Source organism: Nycticebus coucang, chromosome 1 (assembly GCF_027406575.1).
Source record: "Nycticebus coucang isolate mNycCou1 chromosome 1, mNycCou1.pri, whole genome shotgun sequence".
NCBI lineage: Eukaryota > Metazoa > Chordata > Mammalia > Primates > Lorisidae > Nycticebus > Nycticebus coucang.
In genome coordinates this window covers 3,969,540-3,993,162 of record NC_069780.1, presented here as the reverse complement: position 1 = coordinate 3,993,162, position 23,623 = coordinate 3,969,540, and the positions used below count along the sequence as shown (strand labels likewise).

Genomic DNA, 23,623 nt, shown 5'->3' with positions numbered 1-23,623 from the left:
AAGGGTACTTGTACTTCTCTGTAAACAATGAAATGAACCTGGTGATTTCTAAGGCTCTTGTTTTTGATGGTTCTTTATATTAGATAATAATTTAATGAAATTAAATTATATTAGATAATCCTTTCATGAAATATCCTGCTAGTCAAAATGACACATCCACAATACTTTAAATGTAACTTAAATTGTTAAGCTTTTAAATATTTATAACTTTGATAGACCTTTTCCCCTTGGAATAAACTTAATGAGGACATACTTTTCCTTTATACATTTCATTTAAAGAAAATGTAATAGAGCTATGTAGCTGACCGCCTCCCTACATTGCCACCTCCTTAAGTTGACCTAATTTTCATAGACCAGATATGCACCACATGTTCTAAGGTGGTTTGTTACAACTTACAGAGCTTCTACTGTATTTTAAAATGTTTGTTTTAATTTCTTATTCAGATCATTTTTAATGTGTTTTATTTTCCAGAACTTGGTTGTGATTCAAAATGACGTTATTATTTCCTATGGAAATAATTTAATTAACAGTTAATTTTTCAAAGGGAAAATGCATTTCAATTTTTAATCTGAATACTTCATCTGGGTTTGTGGTAAAGACATATGTACTTGTAATTTGGTTTAAATTTAAAAAGGGATTACTTATTTTTGTGTTTTTATGAGATTGCATCTCGTTACACCAGTCTTTCCTCACTTGTTCAGTAATGTAGCACAGTATCTTTCCAGTTGGGAAAGAAAGGAGAGGAATTGATATTAAAGGAGGAAATTCTCGTCTTCTTCTCTAAACTCTTACAAAGAACACTTCTTTTCTCCTATTGCTGTTGCTTTACACACTTTCTACCTTGCATGAATTTTCTTTTGTACAAAGTTTCCTAGGTGTCAGGGTTGGTTTTAACAATTTTTTATCACTCATAATAATAAACGTATTAAATAATTTCTTGCATATAGAATGTTTCTAATAAATGTATGTTTAATAAATCATGTGAAGTAAGCATTTCGAAGTTTTTTAAAGTCTCCTATAAAATCTGTAAAGTTGTTTTTTTTTTTTTTTTGGCCGGGGCTGGGTTTGAACCCGCCACCTCTGGCATATGGGGCTGGCGCCCTACTCCGTTGAGCCACAGGCGCCACCCTAAAATCTGTAAAGTTTTTATTTGTTGTGATTACTCCTTCTCCAATTATGCTGGAGCCTCTGAGAATCTAAAAGGCAAGCATCTCAAAATCATCCGGTAAATTTCACCCTCTTTACAGATTCTTTTATTTATTCAGTAGTTGCTTGAGTCCTGACAGTGTGTTAAGCCTACTTCTAGTGTTTGGGTGCTCATCAGTAAGCCAAAAAAATTTTTGTTTTCATGGAGCTTAGAAAGACAGTAAATATGTTTATATATGCTACATATATGTAATATTCACGTGTGACAAATCTATGAAAATAGGCCAAATAAAAGTCTAGAGATGGAGATGGCTCAGAGACTTGCTGTTCACACAGGTAGCAGTTGGAGCAATTCTGGTACCTGGGCCTTCAGATTCTAGTATAATAGTATCCTTGAAATTAGCTGCTTCTTTGTTAATCTATAACTGGTGGAAATAATAGATACTCATTCCTGTTCTTTAATCCTGATAAACTACCTGCCCCCCTTTCAAGCACCCTGTAAGCCTCAGCACCTGTAGCTCAAGAGGCTAAGGTGCCAGCCACATAACACTGGAGCTGGTGGGTTCTAATCTAGCCCGGGCCCGCCAAACAACAATGACAACTACAACCAAAAAATAGCCAGGCGTTGTGGTGGGCGCCTGTAATCCCATCTACTTGGGAGGCTGAAGCAAGAGAATCGCTTAAGCCCAAGAGTTGGAGGTTGCTATGAGCTGTGACGCCACAACACTCTACCCAGGGCGACAGCTTGAGACTCTGTCTCCAAAAAAAAAAAAAAAAAAAATATATATATATATATATATATATATATATATATAAATCTCTCTGTAAGAATTTTCATAGTCATTTGACTTTACTGTTTTTTAAGTTCTCAGGTTTTGTATATAGTAAGAAACATGGGCTTAAAAATCAATATGAGGCCACATGCGGTGGCTCACATCTATAATCCAAGCGCTCTGGGAGACCTAAGTGGGAGAATTGCTTGTGTTCAGGTGTTTAGAACAAGAGCAAGAGCCCATCTCTACAAAAAATACAGAAGAAAAATTAGCCATGTGTCTACCTGCAGTCCTAGCTACGCAGGAGGCCAAGGCGGGAAGATCACTTGAGCCCAAAAGTTTGAGGTTGCAGTGAGCTGTGATACCTACCGCACTGTAGCCAGGGTGATACAGCAAGACTCTGTCTAAAAACACAAAAACAAAAAAATTAACTTAAGAATTTTTGTGGGAAAGTTCAAAGTCACTAGGCAAGCGAATGCCTTTGTACTTAGTTATCCCTCATTAAGGGACAGAAATGCAGTATTCTTAGTGAATTTTCACTAGGTTTAGTTATGATAAAATAAGATAGAGGAGACTTTATGCCAGAAAATAATTTTTGATTGAAATTTAATACCCTCTATGATCCAACTTCTAACCTCCAGACTTTTCCTACAGTAAACTGTTTTGTATTTTAATTTTATACTTGTCTGCCAGTGCCGTTATCTTCCTCTCCTCTTATTACAAATTAGTTAATTTGATATAAAAGCCTTTTCATTTTATATCTGCATTCAGTATCTCTTTTGAACAGCTTCAGCACCTCTGATCTTTACTTCTGATTTGGCAGTTGACACTGTTCTTTGAGGTTTTTTTCTTTCTAAAACTTTACTTTAAAATACCATACTATTTAATTTTTCATCTGTTTAATTTACCTATGTTTATTAGATGTGTTTCCTTTGTTTACTTTGTCTTCTCTTATTGAATTGAAATGATACAGATATTTTAACAGAGAAAATATCATTGAGAAACAACCTTTTCTTTAGAAAGATTAATCTCTGGACCATATTTGATTATAGGAAGACATTTTTTACTGCTATAATTTGAATCACACCTTGCTAAGGCCAAACCATGCCCCAAAGTCTACTTTCTATACTTTAATCTGCCTAAACTATAACACTTTAATTAGTTAGCCTATAAGATTCATGCTTTGTTGTATTTGCCACTGCCTTTTAAAATACCTTAAAATTGTTAAAAAATTGTTTTTATTTTTTTTGTTATCTTTATCTCCCTGTCATTTTAACAGTTGTTATTGACAGATTAAAGTACTGCAAAGTATTATGAAATTTAAAAATATATTTGTGTAGTCTGTCTGTTTTAAGTGTGTTCTGTCTTTATTAGTATTTGAAATATTAGAATTCACAAATATTGTTTCATATAAACTGCTTTAGATTAATGGAACTTTGGAGAGAAATGTTTCTTCCCAAATTTAACTTGTAATATTAAATTTATTGATTAAATATAGTAGTATGCTGAGTTACTTGATTGGTGATTTTCAAAGATGGAACAACACAGAATTTCGAGTGTGTTTAAGATAGTTAGGAATTTATTCCTTAATGTATTTTTGTCATTCATGACTTTAGGGGTACCAGGCATGAGCATGATTGTATTCTAGATTATTAACAACTTTTACATCTGTTTTAGTTAGTAGTTAGTATTTAGTTAGTTGTACTTCTATGTTAGAAGTACCTTAGGTTTGTGAGATAAATTTCCTCTGATCATACTACATTTATTTTATATATTAAGATGGTAAATTTTTATGAGCAAACAATAGAATATATTTTAGTACCTATTTGTAAGTAACACAAACAAAACGTTTCTTCATGTCTTAGGACTTGGTTATTTTCTAATTCTTAAAATTTTCAAAAATTGGACCTGATATATTTATTGTCACTGCTTCTCAACATACGATGTGTGGGCCCTTCAGGGTCCCAGAGAACATTTCAAAGTGTCCAAGAGGTGAAAAGTCTTGTGGTAGGTAAAACTTTCTGGCCTCTTAATAAAGGTCTGGCCCCAAATTCTATTAGTTTTATTGCATTCCTCATTGCCATGCATTGACAGTTTAAAAAATGAAAAACCAGTTTCACTTTAAGGATGTTCTTGATGAAAAAGTAAAATTACAAATTTTATGAAATCTCCATTTATGAGTGTATGTCCTTTTAATTGCTATGTGTAACAAAATGGGAAGTACACATAAAGCACTTGTGTGGCTTTTTTTGAGACATGATGTGAATTAGCCACTTTGGGGCTGTGTGTGTGTGAAATGTCATTTTAACTGTAAAGTGTAAATGAAAAGTAGTTATCAAAATTGGGTGTTTGTCAAGCATTCTTAAAAATGATTGAAGTGACTGTGCCTCTTTAAGGAAAACAATCGACAGTATTTGATGGTAGTACTAATGGTTTCAAGAGCATTGTAACTCATTTTTGCTTAGGCTTGACAGCTTCCCTAGTACTTAAAAGACTTTTCTGGTAAAATCAACTGTGATATTAATGAATGTGATTTTTTTTTTTTTTGAATTGGTAGTTTAATTTCTAAGATGGTAAACACCAGTATATATACCCCTTATTTGGGGAGCTCAGTACTTCATAAGGGTATAATGGAGTCCTGAAAACAGACCATTTGACAACTGCTGATTTAGGTCTTCTGTCAAAGATTTCACAGCCTAAACAATTCACGTCATAATCTCACATATATGTCATAACGAAATCGAAGTTAGAAGGAATACATATGATTTTAGTAAGCAAATTTAGACTATTTATGAATAATACATTTTTAACTTCTTCAACAAATGTCATTTTCCTCTTCAATTAGGCAACAAGCCTATATATCCCATTTAATTTATCTAAAGTCGCATTATATTTACCATTAATAGTTATGTTGACGTATTTTTTCTGTCCCCTTTCTTTTTCTTCTATTTACTTCTCTTTCCTTTTCTCCTTTCATTTCTTTTTCCTTCCTTTTTTCGTATTTGTTTTCTAGGTGGAGTCTTTCATTTTGGATCAGGATGATTTGGAAAATCCAATGCTGGAAACAGCTTCCAAGTTGCTCTTATCAGGTACTGCTGATGGTGCAGACCTCAGGACAGTAGATCCAGAAACACAAGCCAGACTGGAAGCTTTACTAGAAGCTGCAGGTATGTGTACAGAGTATATATAGTAATAAATTTACTTTATTATCCAAAGTTATATGTAAATCTAACTAAAATTCTTACTATAAATGAATGATCTTGGCTATTTAGTTTATATTATTCTTAGAGGTTACTTGACTGCTTTTCTAGAGAATTACATGTAGCATTTTATTAAAGCATATTTTAATTTTCATAACGAGTAAAATCCACATGCTACAATTGAACTTAAAAAGAGAGACTTTTATATAGTTATTTTCATTATTCATGAATTTTGTATTTGTAAATTTGCCTACCTGCTAAAATGTATTTGCAACTCCCAAGTCAGCACGTGGCAGTCTTTTGTGGATATACTCAGAGCAGCAAAACTTGTGAAAAACGTTTGAGTCACCCTACATGCCTATTCCCAGCTGAGGCTGAACAAGATCGAAGCTTCTTCTTTCAGCTCTCATATTGTAAACAAGAATCCTTTTGAAGTCTATTTAGGGCTGTGTTTTTCACATTTTTTTGTAGGTAATTTTGCTATTTAAAAATAGCCTCCAAGCATAATGCTGCGGTACCATCCAGTGTTCTTGAGCATGAAATGGCTGTAATGTGCCTAAAGTGGGTAGTGATGTGCTTTATGGGGGAAAATATAGGTGTTTGATAAACTTTGTTCAGGCATAAGCTATAGTGCTGTTGGCTGTGAGTTCAGTGTAATGGAATCAATAATAATATGTTAAAAAAAAACACACAAAACAAAGTTATGTTTCAGTGACAATGATGTGACCAGACATTTGCAGTAACTTAACCCTGTATATTTCCCATGACCAATGGTTCAGCATAATTTTCACTAATTTAGCGTGTCTAGCAACTTTGCAGATCATAATTACAATTTATAATGAGAATTGTATATGTGCACCCCTCCCGCACTTTTTTTATAGGCTATCTCTTTAAAACTTGAAAAATGAATCATTATATTTTTATGATGTTCCCAGGGGAACAGTGTTTTGATAGGAGTTATATACATAACCAAAGATTTTCATATACAGAGTGTCCTTAAAGTTCATATGCTATTTTAAATTGCACTCAAACTTTATGGCTACTCTGTGTGTGTGTATATATATATATATATATATATATATATATGCCTTAAGTATAAGGGAATATATATATATATGCCTTAAGTATATATAAATATATATATAATATGCCTTAAGTATAAGGGAATACTAACTCTGAATCTCTATGATCACTTAATAAACCATATGAAGACTAACTTTTTATAATTGAACAACCCTGATGCACTAACTTGTATATGCAGTGCACGTAAACTACTACATTACTATAGGATAAAACTCACCTATTACTCGTTAGTAATCATTTCAATAAATAGCTTAGTAACACAGCATTTAAATATTTGAAGAATTCCTGGTTGAATTTGATGTCTATCCTGGGTAAAATTCTAGAATGGAGTATTAAAGGGATCTTGACCCAAAATACAGTGAGGGCATGTGCACCGTCCTGTGTTTTGAGCATAGAAAACTATATGTATACAATAATAGATATACAATTTGCACTTTGCTGGACATTTGATGTTGCTATAGAAGTTGAGAAAGAAATGAGGGATATGAAAATATTTGATAATACATCATAATTTTCAAATAATTGTCGGGAATCCTTCCCCTGAAGATAAGATGATGAGGATTGCACGTGGTGTTCTTTAAATGCTTAGGAAAGTATCATATGGAAGAAGAGTATTTGTTGTCTGTGGCTACAAGAGGTAGAACCAGGTTCAAAGGTCTATCTGAAAGTAGATTTCAGCTGAGAGAATGCTAATGATTGTGCATTTTTCTTACCTCTGTCTTTATTTCCATTTTGTTTGTTTGTTTGTTTTCTTCACCGTGAAGAGGTCCTCTCCTCTTTTCCCCTTCTTTCCTCCTTTCAGGATTTTTTCCCTTCCTGTCTTCATTCTGTTTTTATTTTCTTCCTTTTTTTTTTTTTTTTTTTTTAGTGAAAAATTTCACACATAAACTTAGAGAGAGAATAGTGCTCTCTTGTGTGTCTGTCATCTAGCTTCAACAGCCGTCATCGGAGAGGCAGTCTTATTTCATCTTTATTCATTACCACCTTGCCAACACCCTTACCCACATTAATTTAAAGCAAATCTAAGCATCATTTTATATATAAATACTTAAGTATGTATCTCTAAACTAAGAATGTTTGAAGAGAAATAATAGCCATAATACCATTTCATAGCTAAAGAAAAAAATACTAATTTTTATAATCAAATAATCCTGTCAGTGTTCAGATTTAGATTTCCCCAATTTTCCATGGTGTCTTTTTACTGTTGAGACACTGTAATCAGGATCCAAATAGGGTTCACTTTTCTTTAAATGGTAATTATTATATTTTTCTTAAGTATCTTTCATTGTAACAGTTCCTTCTTTTTTCCTATTTATTAACCTGAGTTATCGATTTTGCCAGTTACACCTCTGGGTATAAACCAGGCCCCAGATATCTGACGAGAATCTGATTTTTCTGTTTTGGCTCTCCTTGTCTTTCCTGATGTGGTGTGATCCTTTATGCATCACAGAGGCTCAGTTGTCCGGTCGCTTCTCTTACTGTGATGTTAAGAGTGAACAGGGTTTAGATATCCAATACCTTTCTTGAGAAAGAATATTTTTCTTACCTTTTTCTCTTATATGATAGTTTAGGTATGGAATTGTAGTTTAAGAACACTTTCTTTCAGACTTTCTAAGTTACCACTCCATTGTCCTCTGATTTCTGGTGTTGTAGTTGAGGAGTTTGGTATCACACTTACTTATGACTTTTCACTCTCTGTGCCACATATTTCCATTCTTCCTTCCCCAAAGGTTTAGAATTTTGGGCATATCAAAATTTTAGTCTCATTTTAAATACCTTAGTTGATTTTTCACATTTAAGGTTTCCTTTAAATGGTGATCTCTGCATTTTGTTTGTAGTTAATAACAATGCCAAAAAAAGCTAAAATAGAAAGTCTACATGCATGTTTTGCCAACTTGTGCAGTTCAGTATACAGTGCATGTCACTTTCCTCATGCAGGGTGACAGTTTACTATAAACATAGAGGCAGGAAACAACAACTACTTTTTTATCTCTTAGTTTCTGTGAGTAAGGCATCTGGGATAGTCCAGCTAGATTCTCTTGCTTAGATTCTCACAGGGCTGGAGTTAGCTGTGCTGAGTTCTCTTTTGTAAGCTTTGGGTGAAAATTCACTTCTAAGTTCATTGTTACTAGTGACAATTCAGTTCCTTGCATTTATAGGGCTGAGATCCCAGTTTTCTTATGGGCTGTCAGAAGGAATTCCTTTCACTCTCTTGAGGTTGCCCACGTTCCTTGACAAGTGGCTTCCTCTGTCTTTACGCTAGAAGTGGCAAGTAGAGTCCTTCTTGTGCTTTGAATGTCTGACTTCCTTATGTCCAACTTGCCAAAGAAATCTCGGTCTTTCATGAGTTCATGTGATTGGCTCAGGCCCACCAGGATAATCTTCTTGTCTTTAGGACAACTGTGCTTTATGATGTAACTTAATCATAGGAGTAAAATCTATGAAATTCACAGTCGGAAGGGTTATGTGGGGTTTGTACAACAGGGTGGGTAACCTTGGAAATATTTTATAATTCCTAGCACATAGTGATTAAACAGAGACCTTTTCATGTCTTTGTGAACCCCCAAAATGTCAATATCATTTTCTTTGAGAGACACATCTGTCAATTTTTCTCTTGGGAATAATTAACCTGGCTGCCAGAGTTCTGGGAGCTGAGAAGGGAGAGGAGGCTGAGGGTCTGTCTCATCATGCAGACCTTCACTTAATCCTCGTTTTTGTGTTTTTTTTTTTTTTTGGTAGCCCTCGATAGAGTACTGTGGCATCACAGCTCACAGCAGCCTCAAACTCTTGGGCTTAAGCAATTCTCTTGCCTCAGCCTCCCAAATAGCTGGGACTACAGGTTTCCACCACAATGCCCAGCTAGACTTAATCCTCTTTTTATGTAGTACTTTATCCCAGCCTCTTATGTGGTACGTGGTGTCCCCTAGTCCAGGGCCTTTTTGATTTCTTTTCTTTACATAATGGTCACCTGGCTATGCCGTTTAGCGATAAAGACCTGTGTATGATAACCGTTACAAGTGTTCTGGTGGTCTCCTTGTTTTCCAATCAAAGCCTCCCCCATGTACCTCTAATCACTGAGTTTTACTGGGCTGATAGGGCTATAGCCTGTTTCTCTTTGATAGCTGTGTTTCAGCTTATTCTGTTCTATTAAGTCAATTATATTTCTTATTTACTTTGTTTATAAATATTAACTTAGAATTACAAGTTTTTCCTAGTTGTATTAAAGATGTAATTTCTGTTACATTTTTAGACTTCCTTTGAGTAATCTGGATAATATTTTCATGGGTCCTCTGTACTTCTGTTGTTCAGTTGATCACAATTTTAGACTTTCAGTGAAAGGATAGTTTAGTCATCATGTTTTTTTTTTTTTTTGTCTTCACTGAGTAATATCTAATAACTGAATAAGACTAGAAAAAAGGATCTGTAGATTCAGGGTGGGTAGAATAAGTAATTTTTGTTCAGTATTTATTAATTGGAAAGGTTGCCATCTGTATCTTTGGTTGTTTACTAGTTAGCTTTACTAAAATCTTGGTTGTCAGGAAGATATGTGAAGTTCATAAAGATGTAGGGGGTATTTTGTTGTTGTTTTTTCTTTTCAAAACAATGATTACTTTCTCCTAATCCAGATCTAGCCTCTTGCCAGTTCCTGCTGCTATCACTGACGAATTTTTGTTATATAGCTGATCTGTGTTGGCTGAAAAAATAGAGCTAATTTTCTTATGTGGATGGAAAGGGTCTCTGTGACTTTGACCTCAATAGTGTCACAGTATATTATATTTAATTAACCAAAAGTGATCTATTGAATAAATCTTATTGTAGCAGATTTGGAATATAATATGACTTTTGATATTAGTCACACAGAAATTATACAACAGGTATAAATCTAATCAGATCAAGACTGTTTTGATCCTTTTTACATCTTGATTATAGCAGTTATAAAATTTGACTGCTTTGATCACTTTATGATAGCTTAATAAAGTACTAGATTTATTTTTGTTTTATGAGATGTAATATTTTATATCTTAGTTTTTTAAAAGAAAACAAGTATAAACTTCTATAAACTTTAAGCATAAACTTATGTGTTATTACTGAATCTCTTTCACTCTTATATGTATTTTCGGATAGTTTATTATTACCAAGTGAGTGGTCCTTTTTGTTTCTGTCTTAGTTAAATACTTAGGTTTTAAAACCTGTAATAGTATTAAACTTTACTATGTGTCTGAATCACTTGGGAACCTTTTTTAAAATGCAGGTTTTGGATCACAGTATATCTTAGGCCCTGAAATTCTGCATTTCTGACGAGCTCCCAAGTAGTAGCAGTTTCTATTCAATGGACCACATGTTGAATAACAGGATTCTATAATATTTATTATAATATTAGAGCTAAAGGATTTCACTTTTGACTGTGCATCAGAATCGCCTTAGAGCATTTAAAATGTATAGATGCCTAGGCCCTACTTTCTGAATTAGATCTCCAGATAGACATAGGAGAGCTCAGCATCTATATTTTTAAATAGGACCACCAGTGATGATGATAGGCAGCTTGGATTAAGCACCACTTAGAGTAATAGATATCAGAGATAAGCTTGCTTTGCAGGGTTATCTACAGAAGCAGAAAGTTGTGTTTCATGCAGATGGGTCTAACCATATCTGGTTTTGACATTATTTTTCTTTTGTTGTTGTGGATGATTTTTAGATACGATATATTTTGATAAGATTTTGAGAATATGTAGTAAGTTAATTGTAGACATAATTTGAAACGAGGTACTGAAACATAGCTTATCTTTTATATCTAGTCTAGAATGCTTTTTAAAGGCCATTTTCATCACAAGTGATAGCCCAACTAAACATTCTTAAATAAAGTGTCCATTTACCAAAGCCTAGAGTTGGTGTTGGCTTCTGGCACTACTGGCGTCAATGAGTCAAAAATAATACGATCTCCTTCTTTCTGCTCTCCCGTATGTTGACTTTATTTGGGGCAGTCTTTTTCTGTATGTGGTGATAAAAGTGGCAAATAACTCATGACTCACATCTTACCAATTTAGCAACTTTTGAACATAGGTTCTTCTTGTAAAGATTTGACAGAAGTTTAAGTGAGGACTCCTAATTTTGCCATCATAGGCCAAAGACCCATTTCTGGCACAGAGAGTTACAGAATCAAGTACTTATAAATCACATGGAAGGAAGAAGATTATTAGAAAATTGCAGTAGAGTAGTTTCTCAAAAGATGCCGGGCAGACAAAAACGTATATCCACTGTAGCATTTGGAGGTGATTTGTCAACATATAACATACAGAGTTAAGTAACTTGAATTTTTGCTTTGTTTTTCCTTTTGGGTATGTCCATATTGGTGTGAAAATAATATTATAGGAATAGGCAAATTATCCACGGCTGATGGTAAAGCCTTTGCAGATCCCGAAGTGCTCCGGAGATTGACGTCGTCTGTTAGTTGTGCGTTGGATGAAGCTGCTGCTGCGCTGACACGGATGAGAGCTGAAAGCACAGCAAGTGCAGGGCAGTCGGACAAGTAAGTGCATTGTCATTGCAGTCAGCGTGCAACTGTTTCTTAAAAATAATGAAAATAGCTAATATTTACGGAGCATTTATTTTGTACTGGGTGCTATGCTAGTTACTTAACATATGATGTCTTATTCATATGCACAGAACCTTATAAGGCATACGTTTTGTTTTTATTTCCATTTTACAGATGGAAAGCTGAAGGCAGTGAGGAATTGAATCAAAGTCAGATAGATGACAAGTGACAGAGCACCCATGCCTACCTGAATACAAGGCTTAATTCCTAGTCATTGTGTTATAAAAGAACTTTTGCTTATTTAGATTTTGGGGGGTTTTAATGTGTTGGTGACAAAGAATTAGTTATGCCTTTTTCTAGTTCATGTGTATAGTTTGGACCATTTTTAAAAGGAGAACTTTTATTTGCTTCATGAAATTAAAAAAAAAAAAAAATCATAGCTCTAATTCCCATACCTTGAATGGTAGTGAGTCCAGGGACTTGGTGGTGTATTGCCTCCAATTCCTTGTGAATGGCATTTTATAATTAGTGAGGGCTCAGTAAATATTTTGTGACTTGGTGTTTTAAGTTTTTCTGGTGATAATTATATGGCAAAAAATCGCACCATCTCCTATATTCATGCTGTTTATAAGTCTATTGAAAAATGGATAGAAACTAGGGAGCAACTGGCAAAGAAGCATTGATATATGTTACTCCTCCAGTGGCTTCTTTGATTTTTTTCTAACTAAAATGTAGTTTTATGTACTTTAACAATTACCTTTAAACAATGGAGAAAATGGGAACATTCTATTATATATAGATTTAGAGTAAAAACATTTAATAATAATCTTTTATGTACTAGTATTTTTATGCAACATCTTAAGAGCATGAAAGAGGGGTATAGTATAAACAAGGGCATGAATTTGCTGTCTCCCTTGACTCTTTTATTATTAGTTTTACATTCATTTATATTTTGGTGTTTTCATTCCTTTACTATTATTATGGATTGACTCTCTTTTAGTTAACCTTGGGTTTTATTCTTAGTTAATGTTCAGTTTTACAAGCCTGTAATATTTTTTATATTTTCCAGATTTATGCTACTTGCTGAGATTGGCAAGAATGAAAACTGAAAGCTAGTAAAGCTAGCTAGTAAAGCTAGTTCAAGAAATAGAATAAAAAAATAAGAAGTTAGATTTTTTTAAAGAAAATATTAGATTTTATCAGCAAGACAATAGAACATTGTGATAATATTTATTGAACAAACCTTGAGAAATAGGTAGCGTTAAGTGCTGTGAATGCTATATGTTAGATTGAATATGCCCTTTCCTCACAAGTCCTAAAATTCAGCTGTTGCTCAAATAGATCCTATAATGTTATTTTAAAGCTAGCAATGCATATGGAAATTGAACGAAAAATCCAAATGGTAAAGTAGATGAGGGTTGACTATCTGTTATGTGTGTGTGTGGGGGGGGGGGGATGGGACAGGGAGAGAAAGAGCCAGACAGACATTACGATGAAAGAGACTAAAGGTTCCCTCCTCCATAGTGAATGTTCTATAGGAAGGGTCTGCTCTAAACTGGCTTAAAAATGATAGAGAGTATTGGATTTAGGGATTGTCAGCATCCTATGAAATGAGACATTTAAAGAAACATTTGGGAGGCAAGCTTATTGAGTATTGATTGAGACTTTCATCTTTGATATGGGGACAGTATAGTTAACAAGTAAAATATACAATGTGATACACAATGTCAGAAAACTGGAAAAATATTAAATGAGGAGATACTAGGGTAATGTTTGGGTTGAATAGTTCATTGTCTGTTGCTTGTAACAGAATATCAGAAATGGGGTAATTTATAAAGAAAAGTAACTTATTTCTTAACTTTAATGGAGGCCGAGCAGTCCAAGATTAAGGGGGCACATCTGGTGAGTGCCTTCTTGCTGGTAAGGAATTCTCACAGAGCGTCTGGAGGCAGCACAGGGCATCATGGGTGCACAGGAGTGTGCTAGCTCACGTCTCCCTTGTTAGCAAGCCCACCAGTCCCACTCCTATGATAATCCATTAACTCACTGACCATGTGAGTCGCGACACCTTTGGACTGTACTAAAGGTTCGCGGCATTAGGAAGGTTGAGAACTACTGTACTAACCTATTAATCTCTCATGACCCAGTCACCTCTAAAAGGCTCCATCTCGCAATACTGCCATATTGGGGATTAAATTTCAATGTAAGTTTTGGAGGGGACATATTTTCAAACCATAGCAGAGGTCATGGTGTTGTCTGTGAAGTCTTCACTTTTAAGCGGATTTTAGCAAAGACCTGAAAGTAGAAAGTACAGTATGTCTGGGAGAGAAGCTGTCTGGGCATGGGGACAGTAAATACCTTGTTGCAAATAACCTCTAGTATCTTGAAGTTAGAGTTTATATTTAGCATATTTGATGAATAGCGAGAAGGCCATTGTGTCCAAAGTGGGAAGAATAAGGGTGAGAGAATAGGAAGTGAGGCCAGAGAGGTAAAGAGAAAAGAGGGTGTGTTATCCTGCTGCTGAGTAGGTCTTGTAAGAATTTTGGCTTTTACCATGAGTGAGGTTCGAGGGCAGTGGAAGGTTCTGAGTAGAGGAATGACATGATCTACTTTCCTTTAAATCATTTCATCTGGCTGCCTTGTTCAAAAGAGCCTGAAGGGGAGACCAAAGGTGAAAACATGGAAACTAGTTAAGAGGCTTTGCCATATTGACGCTAAAGATGATGGCCTTAATTCTCGGTGCTAGTAATAATAGAGGTATAAAAAATGGTTATCCCTGGGTAACATTAGTAATGAAGTAATAGGACCATGTCTCAAAAGGATAATGTAAGAATTGAGTTATACAGTAGAACCTCGATGGTTTACCACCTCCCTACATTAACTACCTCCTTAAGTTTCCTAATTTTCGTAGACTGAATACGTATCACGGGTACTTAACAGCATAGCAGGGCTAGTTCCTTACCTTGACCAGTTTGTTATAGTCCCTTGGATGGTCACTTTACAGAGATTCTATTGTTTTCAAAATAAAGTGAATATTAATAGTCCTGTATTTAGCTTTAGAATGAATTTTCTCTAAAAACAAGTCAGAAATCTCTGTACAGGCAGTTCCTGAGTTACAAACATCTAACTTATGTACACTCATATTTATGACCGGAGGCTGTTTCAGTCCTGGAGTTACAACCATCTGACTGATGTACGATTTGCACTTAGGAATGGGTGTTATTACAGGTAACCGGTCAGTGTACCTGTCCACCTCACATGCATATGAAGCTTCAGAACAGATATGCAATGCTCTGTCATTCATTACCTGGGGGCTGGGGGGTGGGGGGGGGCGTTGCCTGTAGTTTGAATTGTTAGGGGAGATTTATAGGGCAAAAACTTCTCTCTCAGTCGAATTGGTACATCACTTTTTTCCACTCCTTTTGTTTGAATTCATCTTTTTCGTGCCTGGTTTTTTTTTTGAGACGTTCCCCCAAAATATAAGTAAATACTCCTTTTAAAAATTCTATCAGTTGGGCGGCACCTGTGGCTCAAAGGAGTAGGGCGCTGGCCCCATATACTGCAGGTGGCTGGTTCAAACCTGGCCCTGGCCAGGAGGAAAAAAAAAAAAAAAAAAATATATATATATATATATATATCAGTTATTTATTAATATTGCATTCTTCCAACTTTTCTATTTGATTTCTCTTTACTTCATGGAAGGACTCTTAAAGGTGTTTGTAATTAGTACAAGTTTTGCCCATTTTATACTTCTTAATTAAATTTTATAAAAATATTCTAGTGACCGACCAAAAGAAGTATGGTTATAACCTATATTTTGTGTGTCATTTCTATAAAATTTTACACTTTGGAATTTCATGTTATTTTTCCACTTACAGCAACTCAGACTTTATTCTTTATTCAGCTGCATAACTAAAACATCTAGGAATATTGGGATAATTTTAATTCAGTGATATTTTTGTGGAGATGAAAACAGTGGACTCAATAATTTTCAGCATTTTGGTATGAATCACATTGAAATAGTCATTTTGGTTTAGGATTACTGTTAAAGCTGACATCAAAACCCAATACTGTTGCTGTTCATATCTTTAATATTCATACATCCTGAGATGACATTGTTCTTCCCATGATAGCCGCAGTTTGGCAGAAGCCTGTTCAGAAGGTGATGTGAATGCTGTGCGGAAGCTCCTCATTGAAGGGCGGAGTGTCAATGAGCACACCGAGGAAGGGGAGAGCCTCCTTTGCTTAGCTTGTTCGGCTGGATACTATGAGCTTGCACAGGTTTGTTTATGAAAATAAAACTTTTGTTTTCAACCTGACCTCCTTAGTAAGGAAATAATAAAATAAACCCTTTCGACCATTAGGTTCATTTCAACAAACAGTTTTTGTTAGGTAAATTAAGTGTATTTATTGGCACTTTTACTGTAATATGGCTAGGTTGATGTTACATAAATATATCTGTTTAACATTTTTTGATGAAATTATTTTCTAATAACCTTTAAACTTTTTCTTTCATAAGGTTTTGTTGGCAATGCATGCAAATGTGGAAGATAGGGGAATCAAAGGTGACATTACACCTTTAATGGCTGCTGCTAATGGAGGACATGTCAAAATTGTGAAGCTGCTGCTAGCTCATAAAGCTGATGTCAATGCACAGTCTTCAACAGGTCACACCCATTTCTTTTTCAGTTTCCTAAGTAGTAACCCCCTTCAGTGATAATTTCTACAAACATGATCTTTAGTGTTGCTTTATCATTTCTTTTATTTCTTAGAATAATGTGCTGTACATTTGTGTAAATCTGTGTGTGAGGTTGGAAGTGTGTGGAATATATATGAATGCAATTTGTTTTGTTTCTGAGGGTAACTTTGGGCATCTGAGATTCCTTTAGATTAGTTTATGAAACCTACTCAGTTAGTGGGACCACCATTTTGGAATTGGAGAGGTGTGAACTACAGCTCTCAGATGCAGGTTTCCTATTTTTAAGGGCAGAAGGAGAGGGAAGATAGGGAGAATGGAAGAATATGGAGCAAAAGGATGGTCCATCATTGCCTACCAATGCTAAGCTGTAGCCTGTAGAAAAAGAAGGTATTAGAAAACATTGTGCCACAAAAAAGCATCACTATAGTTTCATTTTTTTCCCCCATACTTAGGCCTAGAAGGTTTTAAAGTTCTAAAATCATATGAAAATATATTTTGTGTATTTTTATGTAATTTTTTCAAATTTGCTAGATGTTTTTAAATTGTTTTTAAGGTCTACATATTCTGGTTTGAAGGAATTTTAGAAATACTCATTTTACCCAGAATGTTGATTTTTCTTGGAACATGGGAAATTTTTATCAACAAAAGTTTTTTTGAATTACTTTTAACTTTGATCAGTTAACTGATACTTGAAGTTGTAGTGAAAACAGACATATATGATTAAAAGGGGTGGTGTGAGATATGTATATGATGAATAAATTTAGGTTAAGAACATTAAAATAACAAAATAAAACTTGTGAAACATTTCTCTGATTAAAGTTAAAACAGACAACTTTTTTCTCATCAGAAGGGGGAAAGTTAGTTTCAGGGCAGAATTAACTCAGTTTTTTGCAACTCCACAGTGCTGTTAAGTATATTTGATTTTCCACATGTATGTGACTGGTTTTAAATAGAAAATGAGAATAGGGAGTTGATTTCAAAAAGATTAAAATGGAATAGGAAAGGAATTATATATATAATATATAAATATGTTACTAATTATTGTGTTTATAATTTTTCAGTTTTCTTCTTAATGAAAATAGCATGCTTTATTTTGGTACTTTACTTTAATGACTTTTTTGTATCTCCTAATTAAAATAGGCAATACAGCACTTACATATGCTTGTGCTGGAGGCTATGTAGATGTTGTAAAGGTGCTCCTGGAATCCGGTGCTAGTATTGAGGACCATAATGAAAATGGTCATACTCCTCTTATGGAAGCTGGGAGTGCTGGGCACGTGGAAGTAGCCAGATTGCTGCTAGAGAACGGGGCTGGCATTAATACGCATTCCAATGAATTTAAAGAGAGTGCCCTTACATTAGCTTGTTACAAAGGTACAGTATAAACTTTTTTCGAACAAAGTTTTGAACACGTGAAATTATAATTGTTTTATATGATATGGTTTTTAAATTGAAATAAAAAGTAAAACAGTAATAGTGTAGAATGTAATTAAATGTTAAATAACTGTTTTTAAATGATGCACAGTTAATGTTTAATATGTAAATTTTAAAATGCAGTTTAAACATTATAAATATCACTAATGAAAAATTGCAGTTCAGTTGTTTTATCAGACAGTTACTTCATTTTAATGTAAACTGTATCCTAAAATGGTTTTGCATGTTGGGAATATTTTGCCTGAATATTTTGCCATGATATTTTAAATGATACCAACCAACCTGAAAATATTGATAATACAGAAAATATTCTCCTTTGGTCAGGCCTGAAAATTGCCTAGAAAGTTACTTGATCTGCAAATAATTAATGCTCTAGATTCCAAACATTTTTCTGACTCCACATGTTTACAAGATAAATGGCTATAAAGTAAGATTTTTTACTTTAAGAAACTCTTTTGTTACAAAAAAGCAAATGTGTGTGTGTGTCTTTGTAGGCATTCATTTCAGTGTTTCATACTATCCGCAACTGTGCCATATTTGTATTATAAAATAATGGATAAATTCTTGACCCTGAGGCATCAAGCAAAAGCTCTTGTCAAGCCTGGTACAAAATAAGGAGGCAGTCACTCTCAAGGGTTGCTCATTCACTTGCATTAGCTTGTGAGTGAGTACCTCTTTACATTTTGCATCCTGAGTTTTTTTTGTTTGTTTGTTTGTTTTTGGAGACAGAGTCTCACTTTGTTGCCCCTGGTAAGAGTGCCTTGGTGTTACAGCTCACAGCAACCTCCAACTCTTGGGCTCAAGTGATCCTCTTGCCTTAGCCTCTCAAGTAGCTGGGACTATAGGCACCAACCACAATGCCCACCTATTTTTATAGATGGGTTTCTTGCTCTAGCTCAGGCTGGTGTCGAACTCCCGAGCTTAGGAGCTTATCTGCCCGCCTTGGCCTCCCAGAGTGTTAGGATTACAAGCGTGAGTCACCGTCCTTGGCCTTTGCACCCTGAGTTTTGATTTCCTCACTTTAGTCCTGGCCCTGGTGTTGTTTTGTTTCCTTCTATTTAAGACTGACCAAAGTTGTGTGAGGCTTTTGGAATAATTTAAAAATATGTGAAAATAATGCTTACATGCAAAAATTACTAAAATTTAAGTTATATTTGAAAAGTAACTTTATTTGAAGTGCTTTTGATTATCTGATATTAACAGTTTTATATAGGGAGCACAGATAAAGTCCCTTCTCCACCGGCTGTGGTAATTCAGCAGAGGCTGATCTTCATCGGGAGGAGAGAAATTAAATCTTGGGGTGGACTGCCTGGGTGACTCTTTTCTCTCTTCACAAATACTTAATAAATCTAGAACTGACTGCGTTTTGCTACTAATTCCCAAGTGGTCAGAGAGCTTTGAGATGGGCCAACTTCATACCAACTTTCTACTCTTGACTTTGCTTATAGCTGTACCCTGCTTTCCAAAAGAGGCATCTGAAGTTGGATCTTTCAGGCTTTAATTAGAAACTGGGTAGAGAATTGAGCTGGTAAAGAACGTCCCGATGATAGGGATCCAAGAACCCTCTTCCTTTCCTCTGTTTCTGGTGAGGTTTCCTGGGATGTAGATTAATAAGAGATGAAGAAGGTACAGAACTCAGGGTGATAGTAAGCATTTATACAGATCATTGGTAGGAGAGAATGACAGGAAAAGGGAGGTAGGCAATGAGCAAATACAAGATACGGCAGATAATATAGTGACTCACCAAAGTAAATGTTATTATGACTGTTTACATGTGATTACATATATGTCATATGTGTCACCCCCAGACTCTGCTCCCAGTTGGTTAAGAATTGATTGTACCTCGTTCTAAATAAGCTAGGGAAAAAAAGAAGCCATTTTCCTATTGTTTGTTGCATGGACTGTGAAATCTTTTTAAAGTTAGTTTGTCTTCTGCATTTTAACTACTCATAAGGTATATTTATCTGAACTGAAGCATATGGTTTATTTGAAACTGCATAAATATGTGTATCAATGTGTATATATGTATGTTTGTATCCAAATAAATATTTTTTTTGTTTGTTTTTTGTTTTGAGACAGAGTCTTATTATGTCACCCTGCTAGAGTGCTGTGGCGTCACAGTTCACAGCAACCTCCAACTCTTGGGCGTAAGCCATTCTCTTGCCTCAGCCTTCCAAGTAGGTGGGACTACAGGCACCCACCAGAACACCCAACTATTTTTTGTTGCAGTTGTCATTGTCGTTTAGCTGGCCCTGGCCGGGCTCAAACCCGCCAGCCTCGGTGTGTATGGCTGGCGCTGTAACCACTGTGCCACAGGCGCCAAGCCCCAAATAAATATTTGAATAAATACAGGGTGGACATAAAGTTTGTGTGCAATTTACTGTGTTAAACCATTTTAAATTGGACATGACCTTTGAACTTTATGTCCCCCATATAAATTACATGGTGTAGTTTCAAGAATGTTTTTATACATGTAGTTCCCAATTTACAAGCAAGTTGTTTCTAAAAGGTTTTTGAATTATTGGAACTTAAAACACATTTTATCATAGAAATAACTTAAATGATTAGCATCCCAAGCTACTTGTTTGTAAGAGTGAATTTATTCCGTATCATGGATGAAATAACCGTAAACATGCCTGGACTCTTACAGGGATTCCTTCTGCAGCAGAGATCCTACTAGCAGCACTTTTTAGAGCTATAGGATAAGGAGTAACGTCGAGGTCATTTGTATAATTTGTGTTTGACAGTTTAGGGTGGCTTATAGTTGACTTAAATTATACTTATTAATTTAATGCTATGTTAAATATAACTTTTAAGAATATTGTAATTTCAAGAATGTTTTTTAGAGTAATAAAATATTTAAGTAATCTTGTTCACTTTTGGTTTAGGACACTTAGAGATGGTGCGATTTCTTTTGGAAGCAGGCGCTGATCAAGAGCATAAAACAGATGAAATGCATACTGCTTTAATGGAGGCTTGCATGGTAAGATTGGTGAAATACATACCCACAGTACATTTATGTACTAGTTAGAGACATAGCAAGTGTTCAGTGGGTACCTTTTCCTTCAGTGCTAAGATTCTCTTTATCTAACCTTCTTGTGGAGCAGAAATTTAGCTATCAAGTTACTGGTAATTTTCAGAGTTAGTTGTATATTACCTGATAGTAGAGGTGCCCTTTTTTTTTTTCCTGGGTTTTTTTTTTTGTTTGTTTGTTTGTTTTGTTTTTGAGACAGAGTCTCGCTTTTCCCCCCTCGGTAAAGTGCTCTGGCATCACCGCTCACAGCAACCTCAAACTCTGGGGCTCAAGCAATTCTCTTGCCTCAGCCTCCCAAGTAGCTGGGACTAAAGGTGCCCGCCACAATGCCTGGCTATTTTTAGAGATGGGGTCTCATCTCACTCTGGCTCAAGCTGGTCTCGAGCCAGTGAGCTCGGGCAATCCACCTGCCTCAGCCTTCCACAGTGCTAGCGTTACAGTAGTGGCTAGGAGTGAGCCACTGTGCCCAGCCTATACAGTTATCTTTTGAAGCGTTATAGTGCTACCTGCATTTTTTTTCTTAGTCTCATATAACTCTATACTAGTTTTATGTAATTGGCACAAAAATGACATTTTTGAAGGTTGACTGAGGCTGTTAAAAAGGAAAATACAATCCAGAATATGTACATTAACACTAAATGTAACATGTATCTCAAACCAATAAATTAATAAAAGAATAATTTAAAAGTAGAGTATTAATTGCGTTATATAGTTTACCCTCTGTCATGGTCTTTTCTAAGCCCTGGATTCTTTTTTGAAGAACTGTTTTTCTTAGTTTGTACTTAGGAATGGGTCATAATAGTACACCTTTCTCTTTGGGTTTATGCTTTTGACACAGAGATGGTTTAGAGTACTATTATAGACAAATTTACAAGGAAAACATGCCAAAGCTAGGACAAGGCCCGAAATAAATTTGAAGTTCCTTGTCTCACTTTCTCTTCAGATAATGATTATTGAAATGATGTTAAGTTTTATTTACCAATTTTTAAACAATTCCTTAGTCATTTAGGACTTGAGTTATCTCTTGATTTCCTTATTGCCATTTTAATGTTTGTTTCGGTAAATTATTTTTGAACAAATAATAAAAGTTTCTTTCACTGTTTTTGAGTTCCATATTTGCAAAATGAATACATATAATATTTCTACAGTGGTTGTGAGGATTAACTGAGGTAATGTGTGTAAAACACATTAATAATCTTATTGACAGTAACAGTTTTAACAATTCCCCATAGTAAAGATATTCAATTATCTTTGTCACCCCCCACCAGGGAAACAAGCTATGTCTAGATTAAGACATCAAAATGGAATATTGTATAGAACTAACCAACACGCACTGGAAGTAAATGTTTTAAGTAAGTGAAAGATATTAGTGGGGGCCAGACATTTGAAGGCTTGCTAAAAGATTGAGGTTTTGAACAGGACTTTAATGGAATTGTAGGAATTGATTATGCAGGCGGAAGATTCAGAATTGAAGAAATAGCAAAGTGACCATAGTAATAAGACATTAGAGTTGTGACCGGGAGGGAGGCAAAAATGGGCATGATAGGTTCAAAGGAGGATGAGGGTCTGTGAGATAATATATAGAAAGGAAAAAAGTTTGTCAGAGTTAAAAAAGAAGGGAAAGAGAGACATGAAGTTACCAGTAATGAGGAAAGCTGTGAGAAAGAGTGACTAGGGACAGACAGATAAGAAATAACAATTCTTGGCATTTGAATGATGAACAGTGAAGTACATGCACTGTGCTCCACTGACACATCATGAATCCTCCACCTCTTCAAAAATTGTGATATTTTTCTTTCTTTTTTTTTTTTTTTTTTTACATAATCAGAAGTTTGCAAATATTGTAGATCTTTATGAAAATACTACTTCTGTTACCTCTGGTCCTTAGCATTTAAGTTTTTACCATGCAGTGTTGATGTTCTGTATGGTCTCAAAATAGTCTCTTATTTTATATACTTATTTTCTTTTTCGATGGCTAATAAATTTCTTGATTCATGGTATTATTTTTCTACTTGTTTTATATTTTCAACCTCTATTTCCTCTTATGCTAAAAGTATAGGCAGGATATAGTAAGTGTTGATTTACTCAGCTGTTAAAATGTACAGTAATTCTTATTTGCGGATCAGTGAACTTTACTGAATGACAATTGAGAAGTCTTCAAATTTTATTAATGGTGCTGTTTTAATTTTTAATTACATTATGATTAGGATGGCCATGTTGAAGTAGCTAGGTTACTCCTTGACAGTGGTGCCCAAGTGAACATGCCAGCTGATTCATTTGAGTCACCATTGACTTTGGCTGCCTGTGGTGGGCATGTGGAACTGGCAGCTTTACTTATTGAAAGAGGAGCTAGCCTGGAAGAGGTCAATGATGAAGGTTATACACCACTGATGGAAGCAGCTCGGGAAGGACATGAAGAAATGGTGGCACTACTTCTAGGCCAAGGTAACCCTGTCAGTGAAGATGATGAAGTGTAAATATGTAAAACTTTAGAGTATAATTTTATAAAATTGACTCTCAGCATTTTACTTTCCTAGTAGATTTCCAATGAGATTTTGTTACACAATCTAATAGTTAAGTATTTACTGTGACAATGGTTCCCATCCTATGCTAAACAAAATCAGATGAACAACTTTAATACAGAGTTTTCAGAGTCATCATGTGCTATATGACCACAAAACAGAGAACTGGGGTTGGCATAGACTTGTGGGTTAAGTAAG

General features: G+C 35.0%; 1 protein-coding gene across 5 annotated transcripts in view; it reads left to right on the top strand.

The window, feature by feature from the left end:
• The window catches only part of ANKRD17 (ankyrin repeat domain 17), a 150,622-nt gene that overhangs the window by 67,021 nt on the left and 59,978 nt on the right, over window positions 1-23,623 (top strand). For all 5 annotated transcript variants that reach the window (XM_053574394.1, XM_053577367.1, XM_053576604.1 and 2 more), the window contains exons 2-8: window positions 4,934-5,087; window positions 11,574-11,730; window positions 15,870-16,017; window positions 16,256-16,403; window positions 17,576-17,809; window positions 20,758-20,852; window positions 23,111-23,348. In XM_053574394.1, coding sequence (XP_053430369.1) covers window positions 4,934-5,087; window positions 11,574-11,730; window positions 15,870-16,017; window positions 16,256-16,403; window positions 17,576-17,809; window positions 20,758-20,852; window positions 23,111-23,348 — 1,174 coding nt within the window. The remainder of the gene's footprint in view (window positions 1-4,933; window positions 5,088-11,573; window positions 11,731-15,869; window positions 16,018-16,255; window positions 16,404-17,575; window positions 17,810-20,757; window positions 20,853-23,110; window positions 23,349-23,623) is intronic.